The 26896-nt window shown below is 35.0% G+C and overlaps 2 protein-coding genes and 1 long non-coding RNA gene across 3 annotated transcripts in view; 2 read left to right on the top strand and 1 right to left on the bottom strand.

The window, feature by feature from the left end:
• The window catches only part of LOC108359808 (proton-associated sugar transporter A-like), a 119681-nt gene that overhangs the window by 55067 nt on the left and 37718 nt on the right, over nucleotides 1–26896 (top strand). Inside the window, exon 3 of the mRNA XM_017611836.1 lies at nucleotides 19270–19444. Coding sequence (XP_017467325.1) covers nucleotides 19270–19444 — 175 coding nt within the window. The remainder of the gene's footprint in view (nucleotides 1–19269; nucleotides 19445–26896) is intronic.
• LOC108359810 (uncharacterized) lies at nucleotides 378–1296 on the top strand. Its single transcript, XR_001846998.1, has 3 exons — nucleotides 378–465; nucleotides 520–793; nucleotides 851–1296. It is a non-coding gene; the product is annotated as an uncharacterized LOC108359810 (long non-coding RNA).
• LOC108359809 (transcription factor Adf-1-like) lies at nucleotides 3222–3869 on the bottom strand. Its single transcript, XM_017611837.1, has 2 exons — nucleotides 3609–3869; nucleotides 3222–3386 (listed from the first exon to the last, which is right to left on the bottom strand). Exons 1-2 carry the CDS (start codon nucleotides 3742–3744, stop codon nucleotides 3223–3225), a joined length of 300 nt encoding a protein of 99 aa, XP_017467326.1. The 5' UTR covers nucleotides 3745–3869; the 3' UTR covers nucleotide 3222.

Raw genomic sequence — 26896 nt, 5'->3', positions numbered from 1 at the left:
GAGCTGGTGGTATTGCTCAACGTCATTTTACACAGCCGTATGAGTTTTGAGGGGATGCCAAATTCAGACATAGCGGCGTATAGGCAACTCGTTTTAGTGCTGTCAAAGGCGGCTTTAAAGTCGACAAATAGGTGGTGAGTGTCGATCCTTTTCTCGCGGGTCTTTTCCAAGATTTGGCGTATTGTGAATACCTGGTCTATGGTGGATTTGCCAGGTCTAAAGCCACACTGATAAGGCCCAATCAGTTCATTGACGGTGGGCTTCAGTCTTTCACACAATACGCTCGATAAGACCTTGTAACCTATGCTTAGAAGGCTGATCCCGCGGTAGTTGGCGCGAATGGCGGGGTCACCTTTCTTGTNTTAGAAAAATTATATATGAAACTTGCGATGCGATTTGGCAAGAGCTCCATGAGATTTACCTAGCTCAACCAAAGTAGACAGAATGGAAAAACATTGCTGACAGGTTAGTACCCAAAAAAGTATACGTTTATTTAATTTAATTTACGTATATGAATAGGTTTTATGTAAAAACTGGAATGCCGCATTGCCTCGGAGCTGTAGATGGCAAACATATCAAAGTAATTTGCCCTAAATCTAGTGGTTCCCTCTATAACTTCAAGAAAACGTTTAGTATCGTCCTCATGGCAATATGCGATCAGAACTATTCATTTGTGTTCGTTGACGTTGGTGCGTTGGGAAGCCAAAGCGATGGAGGAATTTTCCCCGCAGCGCCTTTGGCAGGATGATTCTACGAAACAACCTTGAAATTGCCCCAGATGATAACCTTCCCGGTAAGTTCGTATATTAACGCTTTTATCAACAGTTGATACATGAGATATTTTAAAGAGGTACGGACAAAATATTTCCATACATTTTTGTCGGGGACAACGCGTTTCCTCTTAGACGCAATCTTATGCGTCCATACCCAGGTCGGAACTTGTCAACCGGCAAGCTTTATTTTAATAAAAAGTTATCATCTGCCCGGGTGCATATCGAAAACACCTTTGGAATTTTGGCAAACAGGTGGAGATTCCTTCACACCACTATAAATGCAGCCCCAGTAAATGTGGACAAAATAGTGTTAGCCACAGTAGTTCTGCACAATTATTTGATGCTTCACAGGAATGGGGGCTACTTCGAACCGAGCTTAGTGGATCGCGAGGAAAATGGAGACAATCTTCGACGGATATGAGATCCATACGAACTTCTCATTCCAACCGTTCCACAATGGAAGCATTTACCTTGAGAGAGGAACTAACTGATTATTTACTGGATTACAATGGTGCTTAAGTTTAGTTAAGACCAGTTTTGANATTGTTTTTAATAACTTTCATTTAAATTATAGTTCGATCTATAACAAGGACTACATGTGGTTATTAAAAATAAATAAATAAACATAAGTTGCTAGCAACACCGTTCTGAATTTTGTTGCTATTATTTTGACCGCAACTGTACCTATATGTAGACGGTGCCCTTCAATAAGGTTTAACCCAAACGTTCTTGCCTCTCCAATATTTCTTCAGTAATATTTGATGAGTAACAAGGTTTGACTTAAACCTTACCCANAAATTTTCACACTTTATATAAAGTTCACAAAAATTCAAACAATTTTCATCAAAACTTCAAAATTTTTATTTAGAATTTCTAGAAAATTTTCGGGTATTTTGTTTTGTAGCCCCTTCAATTTTAGTACAACAAAGTGCTAGTTTTAAGTCCCTAGAAATTACCGTTGATTTTTGATCACGCGTTGAACGGCCTACAAAACTGCATACTCGAAAAATTTCTAGAAATTTTGAATAAAAATTTTGATGAAAATTGTTCGAATTTTTGTGAACTTTATATAAAGTGTGAAAATTTTGATTTATATGGTTTATGTTATAGGGTGAACTATATTTTCATAAACAATTAATGAAAAAAATGTTTAATGAAAATAATTGTGAATTTTATATTAGAACAAGGTGTACACTTACATTTGACACTGACTGTATATGGCTCATTCCACGGTAATCGATACCGAATGAAACGAAAATAAACTTAAGAATTTGAGTGTATTATTTCTAGTAAGTAAGAGTAAATGAATAAAACTTTCAAGACTTAAAGCCAAAGTTTGGAAATTTATCTCAAAATCAGATATTTTTTTACTTTATATTGTACCATTTACAAACTTATGTATATGAGGTTAATTTTCTTCAAAATTGAAAAGACGGAGTTTCGTAGTCTATTGTCTTTTTTGCATTGTTTAAACGGTCAATGGAGAGAACAATTCGTCAGCATTGTAACAGTTTCACACCCGTCACAATTTAAAGTTTGACAAATTTTAATAAATTCGGCCAGGGACTGCAAAATGGTCAAAAATGAACCGGATTTTTTAGCAGCTTGAAACCTGCACTTTATTACATATGCTAAAATTAAATAGATCAAAAAACTAAATTTTTCTANACACTGGACCCTCTTAGTTCTTTATAAACTAAAGCAAAAACTTTGCATTCAATAATGCGCAAATTTTCTTGAGATATATTGGCTTTGGAATTTTTTTTTGCCAGGCTTTCAAACAAAAGTGATGTTGAATCGCGTTCTTTTTCTTGTTCGCAAGGAATACTAGCTAAGTTTTGTACGGTTTCTGAACATTGTTTCATTGCTTCCTTAAACGCCGAGGTTATTTCGTTGTCTGCCTGTTTCTTTGTCACAACTTTTCTTGGCGGAGGGTCCTCACTTCCAACTTCATCCACGATTGTAGANCAAAATGGTCAAAAATGAACCGGATTTTTTAGCAGCTTGAAACCTGCACTTTATTACATATGCTAAAATTANATTCTACAAAAAACACAAAAGTTTTATTAACAAGAACACAAAAAAGGGGGAAATGTTTAGTTATTTGTACAACGATTTTGTAGAGGGTGGCGGAGGGCGTGACCCCCAAACCCTCCCCCCCTCCCCCCTAAACGAAAGAGGATGGACCGATCTTTATGAAAAGTCACCCCTCCCAAAAATCGTTGTACAAATAACTAAACCGCCCAGAAAGGGCCTTAATTGAATAATAGGCAGTTTTCGTGTATTTTCAAAAGAGAATCCATTTTTTTCATATCATATCACAGTACATACATGAGAATACCCAATGTGCACAACCGTGGGTTGGAAATGCATGTATGTACATAAGTAGATACATATGTATGTATGTATACGGATGCTTTAAACAACACTATTTAGAGTACGCGCATACTTACGGTCTAGAATCAGTGTAGTTGTCTAAAAAAGATAGCATTTCCATATATTTCCATCTTTTAACAGGATTGGGAGCGCCACTTCCAGACGCAAGGAGCTCAGAACGCTTTCGTTTCTTATATGTATCTCGGAGCCCTTTCCAGCGCTTGCGACATGCATCCGCTGGTAGAAATATTGTTTATTAATAAGTCTGTTCCAGGTACTTCACGATTTGCAGGTTTTACAGGAAACTGTTCCCGTACGTCACCTTCCATATGGTTTATTAAGGGCGAAAAGAGGGTTTCCTGTAAATCCTGGAGTACCTGGAGCAGGCTTTAAAATTACTTATTTCATGCACATCACTTGTTTGTTTGCACATACACATGTAAATTCATTTATACTTACCGCTCAAATTCAAGGACTGAGCAACTGATTCCCAAATTTCCATTTTCTTGTGGACATTTTTGTATTCGCGATGTGATAAATTAAATAGACAATCATTTTGTTTAATTTGTTCGATCAGAATCTCGTTGATATCCATTCTTTTGTTTGGTTACTATAAATTAAAACAACCGAAGAAACAGCTGATTTCGTCGCACTTATAATTGGGTTACCATGTTTTAAAAAAACGAGCCTATATTTAGAAATTGGAAAATAATAAGAATATAAATATAAAACAAAGATAAATTCTTATAAATCATCTTATTTTAAGCCAGATTAAAATAATCAATTTGTTGTTTTCTTCTAAAACTTTGAAACAAAAAAATCTACGGCCACCTTTGGCAAGCACTGCCGCATTCGCCCAGCATTGGCGATAGAATTAAATCTATTGCCGCGAAACGCCGCCGAGCGAACTTCGCATTTCGCTTTGGCTGTGTTCAATTTCATAGGATTGCGGGTGTTTTAATTTTGACAGCGGCAATTTCGCTGTGGTGAGTTCGCCGTTCGCCGGCATTGTGTTTCCACGGTGATAAGGACCAATCAGTTCGTTGACGGTGGGCTTGAGTCTTTCACACACTACGCTCGATTAGACCCTGTAACCTACGCTTAGAAGGCTGATCCCGCGGTAGTTGGCGCGAATAGCAGGGTCACCTTTCTTGTGGATTGGGCACAGTACACTTAAATTCCAGTCGTCCGGCATGCGTTCATCTGACCATATTCTGCACAAGAGTTGATGCATGCACCTTATCAACTCCTCGCCGTCGTACTTGAATAGCTCAGTTTGCAGGCTGTCAGCTCCAGCAGCTTTGTTTTTTTTCAGCCGCGTTATTTCTACACGTACCTCGTCATAGTCAGGCGGTGGAACATCGACTCCGTTGTCATCGACTGCGGGCTTGGGTTCTTCTTCTCCCCAACTTTCTGTGTTGCTAGCATTTAGTAGAGCGGAAAAATGTTCCCTCCATAATTTAAGTACGCTCTGGACATCAGTTACTAGGTCGCCATTATTGTTCTTACAGGAGTGCGCCCCGGTCTTTAAACCTTCCGTAAGTCGCCTAACTCTCTGGTAAAATTTTCGGGCATTCCTCCTGTCGGCCAGCATTTCAAGCTCTTCGCACTCACGTATTTCGGCCTCTCTCTTCTTGTTGCGGCAAATACGTCTCGCTTCCCTCTTCAGATCCCTATAGCGGTCCCACATAGCGCGCGTTGCGCCCGATCGCAGCGTGGCCCTGTAGGCGGCATCTTTTTTCTCTGCAGCTTCCTGACACTCCGCATCGTACCAGTTGTTCTTTCGGGCTCGCTGAAATCCGACTACTTCTTCGGCGGCGGTACTTAATGAGCGGGAAATGTGGTTCCACTGCTCGCATATGTCGGTTTGTTGAAGAGTGCTCTCTGAGAGCAGGTGTGAGAGTCGAGTAGCGAAAGCGCTGGCTGTCTGTTGTGATTGCAGCTTTTCGACGTTAAGCTTTCCTTGCATATTTGGGCGCACATTTTTTGCTGCACAGAGGGGGGTGCGTATCTTGGCTGCAACAAGATAGTGGTCCGAGTCGATGTTTGGGCCTCGGAGTGTGCGTACGTCTAAAACACTGGAAGCGTGCCTTCCGTCTATCACAACATGATCGATTTGGTTTCTCGTTTATCGATCCGGAGACAGCCACGTAGCTTGATGGATCTTTTTATGCTTGAACCTAGTACTGCATACTACCATGTTTTGGGCCCCGGCGAAGTCGATCAGCCTCAATCCGTTGTCGTACGTTTCATCGTGGTGGCTGAATTTTCCGACGGTGGTTCCAAAGATCCCTTCCTTGCCCACCCTGGCATTGAAGTCGCCAAGTACGATTTTGATATCATGACGGAGGCGGCGCTCGTACGTGCGATTCAAGCACTCATAGAAGAGATCCTTGGATGCCTCATCCTTCTCTATAGCGAGCCGCTTGCTCCAAGCAGACACCCGCTTGCAGCCGCACCTACTGGTGAACAGACGCTGCAGACTTCAGTGAGCCCTTAAACCGAATAAGTCGGAGTGGCCCCACGAAGCTCCCTCTCTTTCTGCCGTGACCCTAGGCTCCACTCGGATTGGTTACCGCATCTCGCGCATGGGTTGCTCACGTTGCCCAGAGTGCGTGAACGAGGACGCAAGAGTCGGGATTGATCATAGCCATGCAACTGTAACTGCATACCCAACGCAACGACTATACCCCATTGCACTCCAGTTATTAAATTAGCAAGTGCATTAAAGGCTGATTTTTTTGGCTTATAGAAAGTGGAATTTCGTTACTACATAAATATAAAAAAAAATGCGTGAGTACTAGGTACTCATGAAATTTGATGTGTAAACATATGCGAACGGCAAAGCATAAAAGTACGTTTACATGTAAATATAATCACAATGAAAGCTCGTTAGCTGTCAAATTGGTTGTGCTTGTAATTCTCAAAAGTTAGGCACGGTGCACATTAGAGCGATACGATACGCGATGCGATATGAAAGGCGCACAGTGCACATTAGAGCGATGTGACATGCGATGCGACACGCGATACCATTTTGTGATATCTACACAAACTTTGTGCCCTTATAAGCTTGTTAATGAGTTAAATAAGTTGCTTTTCAACCGAGTTTAGACGTTTCGAATGATGGGTCTATATTTAAATCTATAAACTTTTAAAAAATTTAGAGAGAAAAGTATGTTTAATATTCAGTAACACTGATGTTTATTTTTACAAAGTCGGCTAAAATTTAAATGAGATATTCTAATTTTCATGGCAAATTATTTCCGAATATTGCGTTCACTACAAGGACAAATCGGTGAAAGCTGAATTAAAAAAAGGGTAAGCAAAAGCTGTTGAGTTGTATATCCAAAAATATTCTTTTTCTTATGAAAGTTTGAATAACTTTCCCCCGATTTTTTAAAGTAAAAATCCCTATATATTAAATGTTAATTTTGCATCAATTCAGGAGTAGTATAGTTGCTTTATAGTGCGTGAAAACTTCGCCACTTTCTCTATTTAATTTAAAAATTATTAAATATAATAAAATAATACTAAAGAGAAAAAACATATAGATATATAACGAATAATCAAAAATAATTACCTACACACATACATCATTTTTTAGTATTTGTTATTATATCTGATTTCTTCTTTTAATGGTAAATGAGATGATTATTTCTTAATTGTTTCTAAGTACATTGATTACTGTTTATTTGAATATTTGAAACAAAATAGTTAATCATTAACATTTAAACAAACACCAAATCTTTTTTGCTGTTCAAAATCAAAATTAAATAGGTTTAAAATTATTGGATTCTTTAAATTTCTTTTTCAAGATGTGAAAACAAAGGCAAATAAGCCATCACGAAAAATATTCTTTTGAGCATTTACCTGTGTCCTTGACCTCAGACGCTATATTTCTCCATGCCAAACTAGTCATGTCTATTCCACAGTAGTTTTATGTAGTATAGTTCCATAAACATGAAATTATTTTATTAATTCGACTAAAAAAAATTGATGATGATGATTCCGCCTGTGAAACGATCATGCTTATTGAAAAAAATGCCGCGCACGTGCGATACGCATGCGATATTATATCGCAGCGGTGTGGCTGTCGTGCAAGTGTGCACAGATTTCATCGCTTCCTACCAACTCCCACGTACTCAGCATGCCGATGTCGCATTCATATCGTATCGCGTATCGTATCGCATATCGTATCACTCTAATGTGCATCGTGCCTTAAGCTTCTTATCTTTGCCACCGTCGTAGGAATGTCGGAAAAACATCGATGAATCGATGTTTTTTGAAAACCGACATCTCTGGTACATTGAACCGTAAATCCAGTTTTTAAATTGTACAAAAGAGAGAAGTGACTTTGGACAAAAAATTTAAACGACTGCAAAAAGTTCCGTTAGAAACACAATTAGCTCAGTTGAAGTAATTTATTTCAAATATTCTACATTTTTGCTAATAACATATTTTGTTGTGAAACATTATCTGAAAAATCCTATGCAAATCGATGCATCGATGTATGCCCTTCGATACATCGAAATATATCGATGTACATTTCGATGCATTGAATCCAAGAAAAACATCGATGTATTTTTGCCATTGACATTCCTACATCGTGGTCACTTTTTTCTTCTACACATATTATGATATTTAAATATATTTTAGCTTATTATTTTATTAAAAATATCTTTACAAACCTCTTTTCCTTGCTAGCGTCAATTTCTGTTTACTTTTGCCTTTGACATTCCTCCTCTTCCTCGCAAGTATAATCGATAGAACTTGGTTGGACACCAAAAAGTGATTGGTTTAATCTGAAATTATTTTATAATTATAATTTTGTATGACTGATCTCTTATTAATATTTTTATATGTAAACCTATTAGGCGAATCAGTTACATAGGGCCTGTGCCAATCGGTAACTTTTTTCTCCGTGGTGAGACGGGGTGGAAGAATTTGCTATGGTGTACAGATAAATTGAATTTTGCTGTGCCAAATGCAGAGTTAAATTTTGACAGTTGAAAAACCAAACAAACGCTCGAGCGAAAAGTCTATTTTTGTGTGTTGCTCAAATTTGTTAAAATTTATATGTAAAATGAACAGAATAGAAAGAAAATACTTTTCTTTATTTTTTTCTTTTCTCTCTCATGGACACTTCTCCTTCTCCGCTGTCCAATAAATAGGAGGGATGGTAATTGTCTTTCTGAGATGCATACTCGTGCATCGCGTCGAAATACTGCCAGTCTTTTGCTTCCTCTGCTACCGCCTCTTCTCCTGTTCCTTCGCCTGGTGTAAAAATAACATTTTGGTAAATACAATTTTAACCTTCAAATGGATGTGTCCATACCTGTTTTGTAGCGAAAGAAACTTTTGTATTTCTTCACTAGAGCATTCCACTGTGACTTGCAGCACATCCAGTCTTTGTTCATTGGAAGCGACGCCGATACTTTTCTGCAAAATTACATTCAGATCTGCCAATCATACAAGTAACGTACGCTTTTTTTGCCATTTTTCAGCTTCTATTTTGATTTGAACTCTTTATTACCGCCAAACAATGCTATTTGTAAACATATTTAGAAGTTGTCAAAATTTTCCCTAGCCCCATGAGCTAGCTAAAATTTTGACGTTCGTATTCACCACGAGAAGTGTCAAATTTTTACTTTGATCCGTCAAAATTTTAAATTTTCTATCAATAGGCACAGGGCCATACATACAAATAATTTTATTCATTTTCCTGATTCAATTTTTTTTATTCATTTTCATTTTTAATTCTTTTAATAGTTGAAAATATCATTGTGGTTGATCAAATATGATACTTGTATATAATTGTGAATCAAGGGCGTTAAAATATCTTGAAGACACCGCATTAATTATTGTTCTTGAGCTTGTAGTTTGAGCATTTCTACTTGTATATATTCCTAAATTTAGTTTTTCTTTTAGGAATATGATCTGTGGTTCTGCTTCATCTGTCGCTAGGTTTACGTTAAAGTCATGAATACATATAGCATACCATCTTTTGTTTGCAAGATGGGAAGGTAAATTCATTTGTTCGGCATTTCCTCTTACTCTCGTCTTCTCTTTGTGCAATCTTGTATTAAGTCTGATCCAGTACTCAATGAACTTACAGGGTTTTACACGAACTTGCAGGAAGTTTCAGGGAAAACCATCCCATACTCCAGAATTATGTAAATGAGAGCGATTTTTTGAGGATGTGAAGAGAATGAAATTGCAAGATTTTACCCGATGCTTTTTTGTTCCCGTAATTTTTGCTCTTACTCACTGTTTACTCTCACTTCAGAAAGTAATTTTGCTGTTTAACATTTTTACAGGATTTTACACGAAAAGTATCTATTGGATCGGGCTATTATATCATCCATACATATGCATATTATACATATATTCACGTTTTTTCATCAGTTATCAACGATCCAAGTTAAAATGATTTCAGTATTTTTTTTAAATTTTGCCTTTTATCAATAGACACTAAACCTATGCCTAAAACCATCTACGAATATCAAACCCAGTTGCAACAAATGAGTTCATACATATGTATGTATGTATACATATAGAAGCTACAAAGCCGTATGCATGGCCGGAGTTTGCATTATCGGAAGAAATAATCAATTGTCCTGCATTTCCTCTTACTCTGCATATGCCTAACTGTGTGCAACTATTTGCAATAGCACCGGGCGCTTCTAATGAAATAAAAAAATTGCTGCTGCAATACACATGCTTCGAAATTTTCTGCTGGGCTATGCATTACATCTTCGCAAATTTTACCCCTACCGAAACCAAAGAAGTATGCACATCAAAAAAATCTTTAAAATAACATAATATTGCGAAGTGTTTAAAAATGTCTAAAGTTAAAAGAAATTCGTCAAGACAAAGGAGAGCCGCAAGGGCAATGGCCCGTAATCGGAGAATAGCAGTGGCAAATAGAAACGATGCCTGCAATCGGAATATAGGTGATGAAATAATTTTAGCTGGGCCGTTGATAACTGATGAACATACATGATATATGTATGCATAATATTCATATGTATGGATGACATAATAACTCTGATCCAATACTTTTCGTGTAAAATCCTGGAAAAAGGTCAAACAGCAAAATCACTCTCTGAAGTGAGAGTAAAAAGTGAGTAACAGCAAAACGTACGGAACAAAAAAGCATCGGGTAAAATCCTGCAATTTCAATCTCTACACAACTCTCCCAAAAATCGTTCTTATTTACACGAACCACAGATTTTATTCCGAAAAGGAAAACTAAATTTAGGAATATATAGAAATAGAAATGCTCAAACTATAAGCTCAAAAATAATAACTGATGCGGTGTTTCCAAAATATTTTAACGCCCTTGAGTCACAAGTATATACAAGTATCATATTTTATCAATCATACCGATAATTTCATGAAAAATGAAAATGAAAAAAATTAAATCAGCAAAATTAATAAATTAAGTGAATTAATGTTTAATTTCTAACCTAACCTACATTTGTATGTATGTAACTGAATCGCCTAATAATAGCTTTACATATAAAAAGATTACCCAAATTTTCGAGCTTAACTCCCTAATCTGTTATTAGAAAAAGAGATTAGCCATGCAAAATTATAATTAAACATATCTCAGATTAAACCGATAACTTTTTGGTGCACAACCTAGTTGTATCGATTATACTTGGAGAAAGAAGATGAGGAATGTCAAATGTTAAAGTAAACAAAAACTTACGCTAGTAAGGAAAATAGGTTTGTGAAGGTATTTTTAATAAAATATTCAGTTAAAATATATTTAAATGGCATAATATGTGTTGTTGTTTTCAAACAAAATTTGTGTAAGTATACGCATAAGGCGTTCAAGACTGGATTTTTGAACATGAGATTTTAAAATATACACATGAAATTTTTAAAATTGCAAACGTTTTTAACGCAAAAATACATTCCCTACTAAGAATAAAAATTAAGTACATTTTATGTGTAATTTTGCTCTACGCGACAAATTTCGTATACAAAAGTAAACAAGCAGTGTTTAATTTTATTAACACAGCGTCTAAATTCGCACACATTAGGAGAAGAAACTAGTAACCTCTCTTAATATGCGTTACTTTAAACAAACAAGTTTTAGAGCAAATTGTAGACAATTGATGTGTAAACTGTGCAATTGTGAACACTAAGAAAATTCTATAGAAATGTTTGTAGTCTAGTTTAACTAATGATTTAACTATACTTTAAAATAGTTAAATTAACGGCCCTTGTACTAGGTTCACAAATAAGTAAATTATCTGCATTTTCGAGCTTAACACCCTAATCTGTAATTAGAACAAGAGATTAACCATATAAAATTCGTCCCTTGTTAATCTGTAATTATAAAATAATCTCAGATTTAACCGATAACTTTTCGGTGTCCATCCTAGTTTTATCGATTGTTTTTGCAAATGTAAAAGTAAAGAAAAATTGACGCTGTGTGTGAATTGGTATCACTGATCGATGCTGATTGGCAATGATTCCGAACTGATACGGCACTGATTTGTTAAGATAGATCTTAACTTTTATTATTATTACTAATCGATTACAACACATTATATGTACATACATACGTACTAGGGTTACAGTGGTCGGCCAGATGAATTATGGATACTAACAAAGGCAAAATTCATCCCCTGAAGAGGTTTTCCCATTTGAGTTTTAATACGGTTTCTCCTTAACTTTGATGCAAAATTACTCACCAGGCGTCGCGAAGCACGCCGGGTATTTGCTAGTATAATATAATAATAGATTGGCGTTTACACAAATATTAGCTTTTGACCGAGCTTCTCCTCCGATTTGTGGCGTGCGCCTTGTTGTTGTCACACAGTGGGGAGGAACCTACAGTCTTACGCCGAATCCGAACGGCGATTGTGTTTTTATGACAAGCTGTTTTTCATGGCAGAAATACACTCGGAGGTTGGCCATGGCCTGTCGATGGGCGACCGCTGTTAAGAGAAAACCCAGGCCCTGCGAAGGGGAACTGATTCTCACTACTATTATAATTATAAATAAATAATTATCAAACACAGCGAAAAAATTTTACAATGTCACGGCTTTCGCCATTTTTCAAATATTTCTATTGAAAATACGTACCATACTCTAATACAAAAAGTTGTAGATAATTTTATTCGAACATTTTGTTTGTACGACGCTTAGATCACGACCGGGAACGTGCCAAACATAGCGATGCAATGATTCGGTCTGGTTGTAAAGCAATTGCAAATGTCTCTTCCTCTGTTACCAGCATCGCGACTCGCGTTGAATACTTTCAGAGCTTTCTATCCATTCGAAGGGCATGACCTAGTCAATGGAGCTGCTAAATTTTTAATCTCTGCACTATGTCTATATCGTTGTAAAGTGACTTATAGAGTGTGGTTTTCGTACGTCGGGGCAGGACTTTACTTCTTAGTTGCCTACTAAACGCCTGATTATGGCAACTTAACTTAGCTTAACGGAACTTAGAACATCAAAATGAAACAGATCTCGACGTGGCATTAAGTTACGTTAACTTTCGGCTGTTCAGTTACAAGCAACATCCATTTAAGAGAATTAGTGAGAGCCTGTAAGTTACGTTAATGTGCCATAATCAGAATATAAGTCCAAAGAAGCACTTGTTGGCAAGAGTGATTCTCCGTTAGATTTCAAAGCTGACATTATTATTGGTGTTAGTCGTCTACTTCTTCAAACTAGTAACTGTCCACAGTGACGTGGGTGCCAAACACGTATGCTCTAACTGTTTGTGTGATGGCAGGAGATTCTTCGTTTTGTCCTCGTTCACCACCAGACCCATTCGCTTTGCTTCTTTATCTAATTCCGAGAAGGCGTAGCTCTTCTTTTTACCGATAATGTCGATGTCGTCGGCATCGTCCAGCAATTGTACGCTCTTGTAAAATATTGTGCCAGAGCGATGCAGCTCTTATTATATTTTCCAATATCAGATTAAAGAAAGTTAATATACATAAATAAAAAATAATGAAGAAATGACGAGTTTTGTGAAAAGGAGAAGTCGTGTTTTGAAATTTGTATACAATTAAGAGAATTAACAAATTTTTATTTTAACCCTTGTTAAGTTTATAATATACTTTACAATTTTAATTCGCTTGTTTCGGCTCGGTACAACTTAGTTGTTAAAATAACAAGTAATTTTTAAGCAAAACAAAGCCGACTACAATTCTAATTTAAAAATTTAGGAGTACCGTTAATTTCTTCATGATTCAGTGATCAAATCTAAACCAAATTAGTATAGGACCACCTCTGAGTATGGTTGCCAGACGTACTGAAGAACAGTGCTGAACTTTGACTCGCTGTACTGAAAATTTTCAATTCCCAATTCAGTACGCAAATGTCCTTAAATTTGGGAAATGTGTGGTGATTTGTACTGATTTTTCAACCTGTATTCCACTGCATACATCAATGGCGGCTACAGAATTTTGTTTGGGGTGGGGCGATTGGGGTCAACTTGTCAAATAAAGTTAAATTGAAAAGACGTCTAACTTGGGATGCAAGTCAAAAAAATACATCGATATTTTTTCCATTCGATGCATCGAAATATCGATATATCGTATAAAAACATCGATATTTTCTATGTATCGAATGAAAATATCAACAGTTTCGATAAATGTTTAAGTATTAACTCACAGTGAAATGTATTTATTGATTTAAATAGTTACAAATCCCAGTTTTTTTGGTCTTTTTATAAGCCTTCGAAAAAAGTTTTCGGAAGGTACTGAAGTGGCGACCATAAGCATAGTAAAATAATGTAAAGTTTGCCAGCTAACGATTCTATTTCGGTACACTTATTTGGTAATTTATTATTATAATTTTTTCATTCATCTGACTTTTATGTTAACCCTTTTCAGTTAGAACTTAGTTTTTTTAATTTGAGAAAAAAATTTAAAAGAAAACATCTCAAGAAATTCACAAAAAGCAAAAACACACATAACGTTGCAGTACTGATGTTTACAGTCCCTCAGGATGAGGACCTAAGCAGAAATCGGGCAGAGGTGTGCAACAAAGTCAATGCAAGATTTGAAAAAAAAACGAAAATGAGAAATTAAAATTTTTCTTTGAAATAAGCGTACAATCGTTTTATATTACTTCAATATGTTTATAAGCTAAGTGAAATAATTTTGAAAATTGCTGTTAAAAATCTGCCCAAATTTCCAAAGGGTTTTAGAGTGTCAATATCATATCAATTAACATCATTTTGTGGAGGGTTGCTGGGCGATAAACGTTTCTACTAATAAATTAGCAACACGCACGTCCATCGCATTTGCAGCAATAATAGGAAATGTTGCTTGATATTGGATGTTTGGTAGTGTGAAAAAGTTGCAGCGGGAAAATGGGGCGTATGTGCATATAAACCAAATACAAACCTTTTGCATAATATTAATAGAACGTATATTCTATTAGTGTTTAAATGGTGAAATTTCCACATTTAGAATAGTTACTAGAGCGAAGAGTTTGGAAGCATACAAAATAATTTTAATACGTACAGTGTACATTACACACAAAAGTCGATGCATCGAAAAAAATACATCGATATATCGATATATATCGGAAGGTCCAAAACATCGGTTTTAGTCGGTTGAGTTTATTAAAGCAATGGATGTATGTATATTAGGGATACCAGTAGAAAAAAAATATACGATGCATCGAAATGTACATCGATATATTTAGATACATCGAGGGACATACATCTATACAAAGATTTGCATAGGATTTTTCGGATAATGTTTCACAACAAAATATGTTCTTAGCAAAATTGTACAAAATTTTAAATAAATTACTGCAACTGAGCTAATTATGTTTATAACGCAACTTTTTGGAGCCGTTTAAATTTGTTTGTTAAAATGACTTCTCTTTTGTACAATTGAAAAACTGGAATGACGCGTCATGATGGTTTAAGTTTTCAAAAAACATCGATGTATCGATACATCGAGTGCAAAATTTTCGATGCATCGAAGCAAAACGCCGATATTTTCGATGCATCGATCTTTTTTCGACATCCCTAATGTATATTACATATTTCGTACTTACAACATTTTTCTATTGAAGGGTTGAATTATTTTAAGAAAGTATTCAGCACTTCGATTATACTAATTTAAATTGCAAACTCAAGTTTGTGCTTTCCTTTTTTCGCAAATCTTTCTATTATTCTTTCAGTGTCAATTCTAATATCTAAGTTTATGTATAAAAGTGCTACACCTGTCATCTAGATACTACAAAGCAATGGTTTAACCGGCCAAGGGTTGAATAAATTCTTTCTGAAGTAGCGTTACTACGAGTAGCTTCAATTTTGGCCAGATTGCACAAAAGTGGGCTCCAAATAAAAATACATTCTAAAATGAATTCCAGGGAATTTCTTAAATTTGTAAAAAGTAATTGCGGCCAAAAATTAGTTAAAATGGAAAAATGTGTTGTAAATGTTATATATGTATTTAATTTACGAATCTATTCGAAGGGTACAATAAAGTCGAATGTAAATATAATTTAATTTATTGATCTCTATGTATACACAGTGGTGGAAGAAATAATAGAACCTTTTTATTTTGCCCAGTTTTGCCTATATTCCTTTTGTTTATTTCATGTTTAATATTTTATAAAAGTTTAGCAGCATATAAATCCACATTTCAATCTTTATACAAAAACTAGCCGGCCTTGTATGCGCAAGGCCTCGCAACGCGCTGAATGTGTACATATAAGTAAGTACATATACGCAGTAGGTGGCAACCCTATTAAAAAATAAAGCCTTATTGCACACCTAATGGCTAAGCCCTTTCATTTGACATCTTATGTTTTTAATGCAACGAACGGTGTGGATCTTATAATTTTTTATGGAGGCGGCAACTCTATTCAAAGAAAATAAAACCTTATTGCACATCTGGGGGCCAAGTCCTCTCATTTAACGACTCACTATTTAGTCCAACGAACAGCCCAAATCCTATAATTTTTCGTACAGATGGCAACCCTCATCGAAAATATAAAACCTTATTGCACATCTGAACGCCAAGCACTTTCCTTTGAGACCTAGTTCGTTTAAATGAATGAACTGCGCAAATCTGACGTAATTAATAAAAAATGCCTTCACGTATTATATGTAAGGTGGTAATTTTTAAATAGGTGGCAGCCCAACTAAAAAAATCAAAGCTTATTGCACATCTGAAGATCATATCCTTACACTTGTTTTTTTTTTTTGAATGAACTGTGAAAATCTGATGTATCTAAGTAATAAAAATGTGGTTATTTTTAAATAGATGACCTCACTGAAAAAAAATTAATGCTTTTTCACATTCGGAGACCATATCCTTTCACTTGGTATCTTATTTTTTAGTCCAACGAACGGTGCAGATATAATTTTAAGAAAAGTGGCAACCCTACTAAAAAAATATCACATTACTAAACATCTAGAGCAGTAATGGGATTTCTACGCTTTTCACATGTATATGCCCACACATTTTATTGCCGAACAAAAAAAACCAAATTCAACCAAAGAATCAGTCTGGCATAAGCTGTTGCCAAGGCATGTTGCGTTGTTTGCACGCTTCTTAGCGCGCAATTTTTGAGAAAAATTAGGTTTTGTGTTTGCGCTTTTTTGAATTCCGTAATCGTGCGCACACAACCTCCTCATTTCAACTGAAGTAATCGAAATCTTGGCTTTTCTTTATACTATGTAAGGATAAGATAGCAATTTTAAATTGGCGGCAACCCTACTCAAAAAAAAAATAAATTTTTATACATGCGAAGGTCTTGCCCTTTCATTTGGTATCTCATTTTGTTATCCAACGAGCAGTGAAGATCCATAATTTTTTCACAGGTGCAACCCTACTCGAAAAAAAAAATACATTTTTGCATATCCAGAGGCTAAGTATTTTCGTTTGATGGTGGAGGTACAGAACTGATACCTTCGCTTATTAAGATTGAATAAAGTAATTTTCCTAAAAGGTGGCAACCCTACTCAAAAAAATAAAACATTTCTGCTTATCTAGAGGCCAGTCCCTTTCATTTGACACCCCATATATTGTAATCCAACAAACGGTGAAGATCTTATAGTTTTTAAACAGGTGGTAACCCTACTCTGAAAAATAATACATTATTACGCATCTAGAGGCTAAGTTTTTTCATTTGACAGTGATGGTGCAGAACTGATGCGTACGCTCAATAGGGCTGAATATAAAAATTGTCTTAACAGGTGGAAACCCTATTAAAAAAATAAAACATTAGTGCTTTTCTAGAGGCCAATAGCTTTTATTTGACACCTCACGTTTTGTAATCCAACGAACGGTGCGGATCTTATAGTTTTTTAGACAGGTGGCAACCCTATTCAAGTTCTCACTCTCCTCCCGACACAGGGTGTATTAGAGAAAATCTCGCCAAAATCTGATCAGTAGTTTTCGAGATTACCACGTACAAAAATCCCGACTTTGCTTTATACAATGTACATATCGATTAAAAAAATTCCACAAATTTTACCAAAACAGGCCAAAAATTTCCAACTTTTTATTGAGAAATTTTGAGTATGCAGTTTTATAGCCCATTAAATTTTAGTACGATAAAGTGCAAGTTTTAAGACACTAGAAAATCGCGTTGATTTTTCACGTTTTTTTTTTTGCTGACGCTGCTAGACATTTTCTTCCATATAAAAAACTGTTAAGCATACTTAACAAAGTAAGAAACTACAGAACACCGTCAGGTAAAAACATGATTGAAAATCTAAATTTTCTGCATAAAAAGCTTGAAATTTTTGTGGGATTTTGGTAAAGTTTGTTGAATTTTTATAATTTTTTTACAAAGTTTGAAATGTGGTTTATATGATGCTTATTATATAATGCGCTAGACGTTTATAAAGAAATATTAAACATCGAATAAACAAAAGTAGTATGTATAGCCAAAACTGATCAAAATAAAAAAGTTTCTAGTATTTCATATATGCACCTAAATATGTAAAAATAAATGTGATTTTAATGTGTGATTAATAAAACTAGCAGTGAATTGTAAAACTTTTGCATCCAACAAAAGTGTACTGAAATGTCCTGATTTTTTTGCGCTTAAAAAGTTGAAAGTACTGAATTTTGTGGAAAAAAATCTGGAAACCGTGCCACTACCTTTCCTACAGAAAAATAATTTTCGAAATCGGTTGACGTGGTCCAAAGTTATACGGTAACGCAAATAAAAAAAAAACATATTCCGACGAATTGATGTCCTTCTCCTTTTTTGAAGTGGGTTAAAAATAGAAAAATTAATGAGGTAAATTGTCAAGGTTTTTTTAATAAATATATTTTAACATTCCTAATAAAATATACATTGCAAAAAAATCGGAGGGACAATATTATAATAGAAAGCCACGCTTACTCTGATAAACTTTTTCAGGCAAAAATAGATTAAAACAATAAAAGTCAACGTGGTCATTCACAAACAGTTACGCCTTTTTCCATTGTTTCTTTGTTTAACTTTTGTTCATGTTGATTATCGCTTTGTTTCATGTTGATTACACTGGTCTACAAATTTCAACTTTTTTTCTGCGAATAAGACGGGACCTGGTGTTTCTGAACGGATTTTTCGTGCTGAACACGAATCCGGGGTCAAAAATGTCCCATCAGCTCTACAATTTTTCGAAAATGTCCAAAAACGCTGTTTTTAGGGGTTTCAACCCCTTTTTTCTCGAAAACGTGACGTGATGGGAAGTTTTGGACCCCAGATTCGTGTTCAGCACGAAAAATCCGTTCGGAAACACCAGGTCCCGTCTTATTCGCAAAACCCTTGTAGACCAGTGTTATCGATAACGTGAACGGGAACAAATATTTTTATATGGAATAGTTGAAATATATCAAAGAAATACCGTTCGCAAAAGAAAACAAAGCGGCTTACAATAATAAAAAAAGAGCTTAGTTGGTGGCTTATTATTTGGATCGTATAATGCTGTTTTTGATTTTTAGTTTTTACCACCATAAAAAAATTAAAAGGGGGACACTTTGTTTGAAAATGACCCCGATATGTTAAACATTTTTGTAGTTTTTTTCAGATTTTGGTTGTAATTTTTTCAGTGGCAACTGTCGTCTGCTTCATGGCTTACAACGTTGTATACACCAATACGTATTGTTTCTTATTTCAGCGCAAAGGTTGTGTATGTTGGTGGACTGTTATTCTATAGTATCGGTATGACTCTTATGGCCTTGACTCGAGCTAAAGCGAGCGTAATAATTTTTAGTTGGACAGCGGGAGTCATGTACTCTACTTTATTTACAATGCCGTACCTTTTGGTTGCACATTACCACTCAATGGGAACGGTAAGTAAACCCATTACAAGAATATATTCCGAATATAGTACGATTTGAAATCGGTGTGATTTGCTAAATATTTCTGAATATTTGTAGTGAAGGTAATATATCTTTCAATGGAAACTGCTACAAACGGCCCTGTAGAAAAATTTAGAAACAGTCCAGTTTTGCCGTTTTAGCCTTTTGGTGGCTAGATTTAGCTACCACATACTTTTTTTGGCCACATAAATTTAAAATTGCCCCTAGCCCTTTTTTAGCCCTTTTTAGAATTTATTCATCCTTGGCCTGAAAAAGTTGTATATGCTTAATTTGTTTTTTTTTTTGCATTTATGTAAGAGATGAATTTTTAAACTAAGGAAGACAGATATATATACATATATGTATTATATGTTCCTTACGCTTTTATAAATACATACTCTAAAAGTATTGGGGCTGTTAACTTATCTGTTAACGATTTAACTATAGTTTAAAATAGATAAATTCACGGCCCTTAATATGCTAAATTTGTTAAATGACCCATCAAGTCGATTGACCGTATATGTTCTTGTGGTGTGATTGTACCAGCATGCTGGTGTCGTTAGTGGTGAAATTAGCTCAATTTTCTAAGTAAAAAGTATTTTGGCGGAAATTTCTTGCACTATATGAGTCAAAGCCATGTTTGTGGAAGATTAAGTTCACGATATTGCAGTTGTGAATTACAAAAACAAACAATGTTTAACAAAATGCCAGAAAAATTATGAAATTTCGGCTCTAATCATTCAAAATTCTATATCTTCTTATTAGATGCCGGAGAGTCTATTTCACCATGCAGCGAAACAAAGGTGGCGCCTTCCGCGGACTGCTAATCCTCTCTTTCTCGATTAGACAGCATCCACCTTTACGCTGACGTCACATTATTATTTTTTCGCACTAGTGATGAATATTAAATTTTCATATTGTACCTATTTGCCGAAAGGTTGTACCTAAACAGTAAACATGTATTTTTGTGTGCATATATTTTTGATAGTTGGTGAACTACATCTTCCTTCTGTACCATAACACCTTTTGGACTTACATGAAACAATATTTTATTACGTTCCAAATGTACCTAAAATAATGTGCTTGTACCGAATGCACGTTACAATTCAACCTAGTTTTACATCACTAGTTTGCACCACTTGTTCGCTTCTTCCTCAATTATTCTTTACACTCGATTGGCGCAATCTTGTATTCTATCATTCTTGAGTCTATGTATTACATTTCAATACATTTAATGCAATTTAACGCTGAGTTTTCTCTAATAAGCATTCAATATATCACAATTTTTCTAATTTTTTCCCACAACTTAATTCAGATTTTTAATTATACGCATCACAGAAATAGACATTATTAAATTATTATTAATTATTTTTAAGAAAAACGGTTTTAGAAAATGAAGGAATAACTGACACTTTATTCTCCTAATTTTAAAGCATAGTTTGCCTCAAAAAGTAAATTAGTGCAAAACAAGCAGCTCTTTAATCATAAAATGAAGTATTTTTTATTTACAAAATTGTATGCGTACTTATTTAGTTACAGAATTTAAAGAAAACTACCATATATGTACATACATACTATACTTCTTGGAGCCAGCGCAAAACTAACCACATTTGTTATAGCCCGGAGGTGGCCCTTTTTGAACTTTCTTGGAACTGTTGTTATATGATCTGTCTCAGAACCATCTAAGCCAGACTCAGTTCAGAACATGTTCAAAAGTTCTGCAGAGGGCGACAATTGTCGCTTCGTAGGATATCGCCATGTTAAAAAAGACGGTTGAAAGCATTGAGTTGGGATAGATGAAGAACCAGTACCGTCCTTTTTCAGGCAAGCTCGGCGCAAGTTCTGAACCAGTTTGACTTGCTGCAGGGACATCATATACGGCACTACCACAAAGAAGGGTTAGCTAAAACTGAGAAACTGTTGCGTTCTCATCGTTACGCTCTTGCTTGTATACGTACAGTGGTTACCAGCGTTACAGGCTAACCTAATATTCACGCACGCCGCCAATTTACTGTCAAAAATTTCTCATGCACATACAACTTGTATGGGACCAACCGAAATTGAACGGCGTGCGTATGAAGCTAACTCAATTTCCAATTTTTGTTCTGCGTGACATTTTGATTTGACGTTTCGCTCAATGAAATCAAATGCAAACGCACGCAAGCCAATTTCGGGTGACGCAAAAAAACAAATTCGACGGCGTGTGTACCAAAACGCAAGCCGCGAATATTAGGTTAGCCTGTTAGCACTTTGCTACGATCGTCAAGAATGATAGAATACAAAATTGCGCCAATCGAGCTGAGAGCAACTGGGTGTGACGTCACATTATTTTGAGAATGAGAGTGTAAAGAATAATTTTGAAGAAGAAGAGGATGAAGCGAGCAAGTGTTGCGAAATAGTGATGTAAAACTAGGTTGAATTGTACATACCTACTCTTCAGCTTATTAAATTTGAACATACATTCGACACAAGCACATTATTTTAGGTACATTTGGAATGTAGTAAAATATTGTTTCATGTAAGTAGAAAAATTGTTATGGCACAAAAGGAAGATGTAGTCCACCAACTACCAAAAATGTATGCACATAAAAATACATGTTTACTGTTTCGGTACGTATACCACTTTTATGTACAACTTTTTAGCAAATTGGTACAATATGAAAATGAATTATTCATCACTAGTGCGAAAAAATAATAATGTGACGTCAGCGAAAGGGTGGATGCTGCCAAATCGAGAAAGAGAGGACTAGCGGTCCGCGGAAGGCGCCACCTTTGTTTCGCTGCATCGTGTACGATCGTAGTAAATTTTAATTTAAAACTTGCTACCCCACTACGCTGTATCCTATTTTTACTGAGCTTTTTAGATTTCATTCAAATTATGAGCAGCAACTATTTGTAAATCCCTATAACTTCAAAACTATAGTAAACAGGCCATGGCTTCAAGATCGAAATGTATATCTACCCTTACTGCAAATTGTGCAAGAAGCATCTGACCAAATATATCTGCAACATAAATATGCACCACCGCACGTAAAGTAAAAGTGACGATTTAGCTGGGCAAAAATCGAAAATTGCGATAATATTTAATATCTATAAAAATACGTATAAACGTTCCTTAATATTTGACTAACTAAGGGACAGAAACAGCTATGAAGCAACGTTTTGCATTATGTTACTAGAGTACCTTTAACTTGCCAAATGCATATCGTGTGCACAGGCACCTCAATCGGTCATACTCGGTAGGCCTGAATTAATTATAAGTAGTATGTGCGGATGTAACTTTTTAAAATTATTTGTATATTAAAGAAGTAAGTTTTTTATTTTTTTCATTAGTTTGCGTGTAACACTTCTATAAAAATAACTATAAAATAATTATTCCGTAGATAATAAAAAAAAAAATACCCCGGAGTACCCTCATTTGATTTTTATAAAAACACTAGCAGACCCGGCGAACTTCGTCCCGTCAAAATTTATTTTTTTTACTCAAATATTTTTCTCCAACATTTTCACCAACAATTCACGTTTACGATTTCCAGTGATACATTTATTTGCTAATATTACAGTTTGGTGGTTGTCAGTTTGGTGGTGTTATTTGCTAATATTACAGTTGTGGTGGCATATTTCCATTGTCGTCTTTAATAACCTAACGAAAGTGTATGTTCGTGAAGAAGTTCTTGAAATTCTCCAACTTCTCCATTCACTCCCTGGCAGCAGCAATGATCCGGTTCGATGATGAATCTGTCCTTGAAACTGTATGGTATAGTTGGCGGCAATTTAAAAATTGGTGAATATCGTTGTTCTACAGAAATCCAATATTCACAGACTTATTTCTGTCGAAATACCTTAAAGCTCTTATCAAGGAGCGCAATGGTTCTGATGGTAGATTTAATGCTGGTCATTTGAGATTGACCCCTGAACAACTCAGTCCTGATGTATCCGAATGAAGCTCGCAAATCACGCTCATTGGGCCTATCGGAACGCACGGGAGCTCGGCATACTCCGTGGTACAGCACGTCGATGCAATCGGACATTCACGGCACGTTTTCTCACTAGACTAGAGTACTTGACTACATTGAACACACCGAGAAATATGCGGTATGAAAATCTCGATTTGTATGAGAGGTGCCACGCCCCTTTTCCAATAACATCAATATAACATATGGCTACCCTATCCAAATTTTTTTCTATATAAAATTTTTATGCATTATCAGTGAAATATAATTATTGCGGCCTTTTTAAATTTAATTTGTTTTATATTTCAGATATCTGGCAACACCGGTTTTCAACTTTTTCTTTACAAACCTTCTACAGACAGAGGGAAACAAAATTAAATAAAAATTAAGCAAATCTGTTGAGCCGTTCTTGAGTTATGCGATATCACACGAACTAATTAATTTTAATATGTAAAGATTTTTTCGAGTGGTGGCAACCCTATTCAATTTTTATTTTTTTTTTTATACATTCTCAGTAAAGTACACTATTGCGGCTTATGTAAATTTATTTTTTTTTTATTTTAAATATGTGGCAACACCGGTTTTCCAATTTTTTCTTTACATTCATTCTACAGACAAAAATACACAAAATGAAAATGAATACACAAAATGAAAAGCGAAGCAAATCCCTTAAGCCGTTCTTGAGTTATGCGATAACACATGAAACCAATCCATTTTTACATATAAAATTTTTTTCGAATAATGGCAACCCTACCAAATTTTTTTCTGAATTGTTTTTTTTTTATACATTCCCAGTGAAATACCTTTATTTCGGCTTATTTATATTTAATTTTTTTTCTGATATTGCAAATATCTGGGAACACCACTTTTCCAACTTTCTCCTTACAAACCTTTTGCAAACAGAAAGACACAAAATGAAACAAAAACGAAGCAAATCCGTTGAGCCGTTCTTGAGTGGTGCGATAACATATGAAAGCAATCCATTTTTATATATATACTTTGTTTTCGAATGGTGGCAATCCTATCCAATTTTTTTCCGAAATAATTTTTTTTATACGTTTTCAGTGAAATAATATTATTGCGGCTTATTTATAATTATTTTTTTTTTTCTGATATTGCAGATATCTGGCAACACCAATTTTCTGTTTACAAACCTTCTACAGACAGAAGGACACAAAATAAAATAAAAACCGAGCAAATCCGTTGAGCCATTCTTGAGTTATGCGATAACACACGCACAGCAATTCATTTTTATATATAAAAATTTTTACAATCATTTACAAAGCCCTCTCAGAAATTTATCTGTCCCTTTGAAGCACTTTAGGATTAATTGTATTTTGTTTACAGGTATCAAATAATCTATTCGTATCAGCTGATTGACAAATAAAAAATATAAATATACAAAAGCAAAACGGTGAATCTCCAAATTTTTAATTTGCTGCCCAAGGTCAACCTGTACAATATTTTTCTGTTACTATAATTTACTTCACGTAAATATCAAAGTGTAAACATCATATTTCAGATCAAAGTGTATACAAAAAAAATTTGCAGGGGTTCGTAAATTTATATTTTTATTAATGCTATTTTTGCATGAATAGTTTTAAACCATCATATAATTTTAATTTCCCACACCCCAAATCAATTTTTTTAAATTAATTATTTTTGTCCAGCTAAATCGTCACTTTTGCCTTATGTTGCACCAGTCAAATCCTCGCATAGCAGACAGTGCAACCTTTTGGTCCAATTGGACCAAGATTGGTAGCTTCATTCTCCGTTGGAAGCTTGGTTGGCTTGATGAAGTTTTTGGGAGGCAAAAACGTTTTGAAAATTCAACCAAATTGAACATTAAAATTTGTTCGCTTATTTTGCGTATACACGTTCAAAACTCTGCTTTCACTTTGCTTACACGTATAAAATTTTACTATGCAGACAATTTCCTGCAAACAAAAACTCACTTCACGAAGCTTAACGTATTGTATAAAAACCTTTTATAAAATATGTAAATACCTTTGAGATTGATTGAATTCATATCAATTTTTTTTTTGTGTGCGGAAAAACAAAATCAGACATTTTATGCATTTCAATAAAAAAGTTTCCAACTTTGTTTCAATGTGCATACACTCACCCGTTTTACCAACACACTCACACTTTGCAAATTGCCTGTCACCAATTTTTCTTTCAAGTCGATAGGTACTTTCTCGTTCTATTTCAACAGGTGATTACCTGTTATTGAAATGCATAAAATGTCTGATTTTGTTTTTCCGCACACAAAAAAAAAATTGATATGAATTCAATCAATCTCAAAGGTATTTACATATTTTATAAAAGGTTTTTATACAATACGTTAATTTTTTTTATCTAAAGGCCCGAATTTCTTTTGTTTAAACTCAAAGATTGGTGTGAATGGTTAACCAATACTGTAAACAATATGATGCTTTAATTTTTACTGCTTCTTGTGTACCTAAAAAATGCAAGAAATCTCGTTTTAATTATGAAAACTATTTCGGTAGTTTGGTATTTTTGGGGCACCGAAATTGCCCATATGGAAACTGTGCATTTAGACATCATTTCGGTTTCAACCGAAACTGTGCATGTATGCTTTATTTCGGTTTTTACCATATGCATTATTTCGGTTTTAAACCGAAACTGTGCATGTATGCATTACTTCGTTTTTTTTTCATATGCATTATTTCGCTTTTAAAACGAAAGTATGCATATGCATAATTTCGGTATTTTCTCATATGCATTATTTCGGTTTTCAACCGAAACTGTGCATGCGATAACTCGAGTAAAAATTGAGATATCTTAACGAAACTTGGTACGTGCACTTCTTTTGGGCGTAGGACGGATGGTATTGAAAATGGGCGAAATCGGGCAATAACCACGCCTACCTCCCATATAACGGTAATTTTAAGAAATACGAAAACTGCGCTATTTTAGTAACCACTGAAGATAATTCACTCAAAATTGATACTTATAATGAGTTTCAGACGGAAAACATGAATATTATAAATCTTTGGAAAATGGGCGTAGCCACGCCCACTTATGGTTACATGTGTATATCTTGGTAACCGCTGCACCAATTTCTTCCAAACTTGGCACAGTTGTTGGCCTTAGTACAGCATACTAAATGGCTGAAAATTTGAAAAATCGGACAATAACCACGCCTACCTCCCATATAACGGTAATTTCGAGAAATACAAAATCTTCGATAAATCAGTGTATATTGAAGCTAATTTATTCAAAATTGACGGTTGCAACAATTCTTTACCAAGAAATACGTTTATGACAAAATTTTGGAAAATGGGCGTAGCACCGCCCACTTGTGATCACATATATGTATCTCGGTAACCGTTCTAGCAATTTGTACCAAGCTCGGTATGGTTATTGTGCTTGCCACATAAAAGCAAACCGTTGAAAATTGTTGAAATCGGACTAAAATTGAGGCCGCTTTTCATATAACGGTAAATTTCAAAAATGCTTGAAATTT

The sequence above is a fragment of the Rhagoletis zephyria genome, unplaced genomic scaffold (genome assembly GCF_001687245.7).
Source record: "Rhagoletis zephyria isolate East Lansing unplaced genomic scaffold, Rhagoletis_zephyria_1.1 Rzeph_scaffold_00466, whole genome shotgun sequence".
Classification (NCBI taxonomy): domain Eukaryota; kingdom Metazoa; phylum Arthropoda; class Insecta; order Diptera; family Tephritidae; genus Rhagoletis; species Rhagoletis zephyria.
This window is presented reverse-complemented; position numbering and strand designations above follow the sequence as displayed.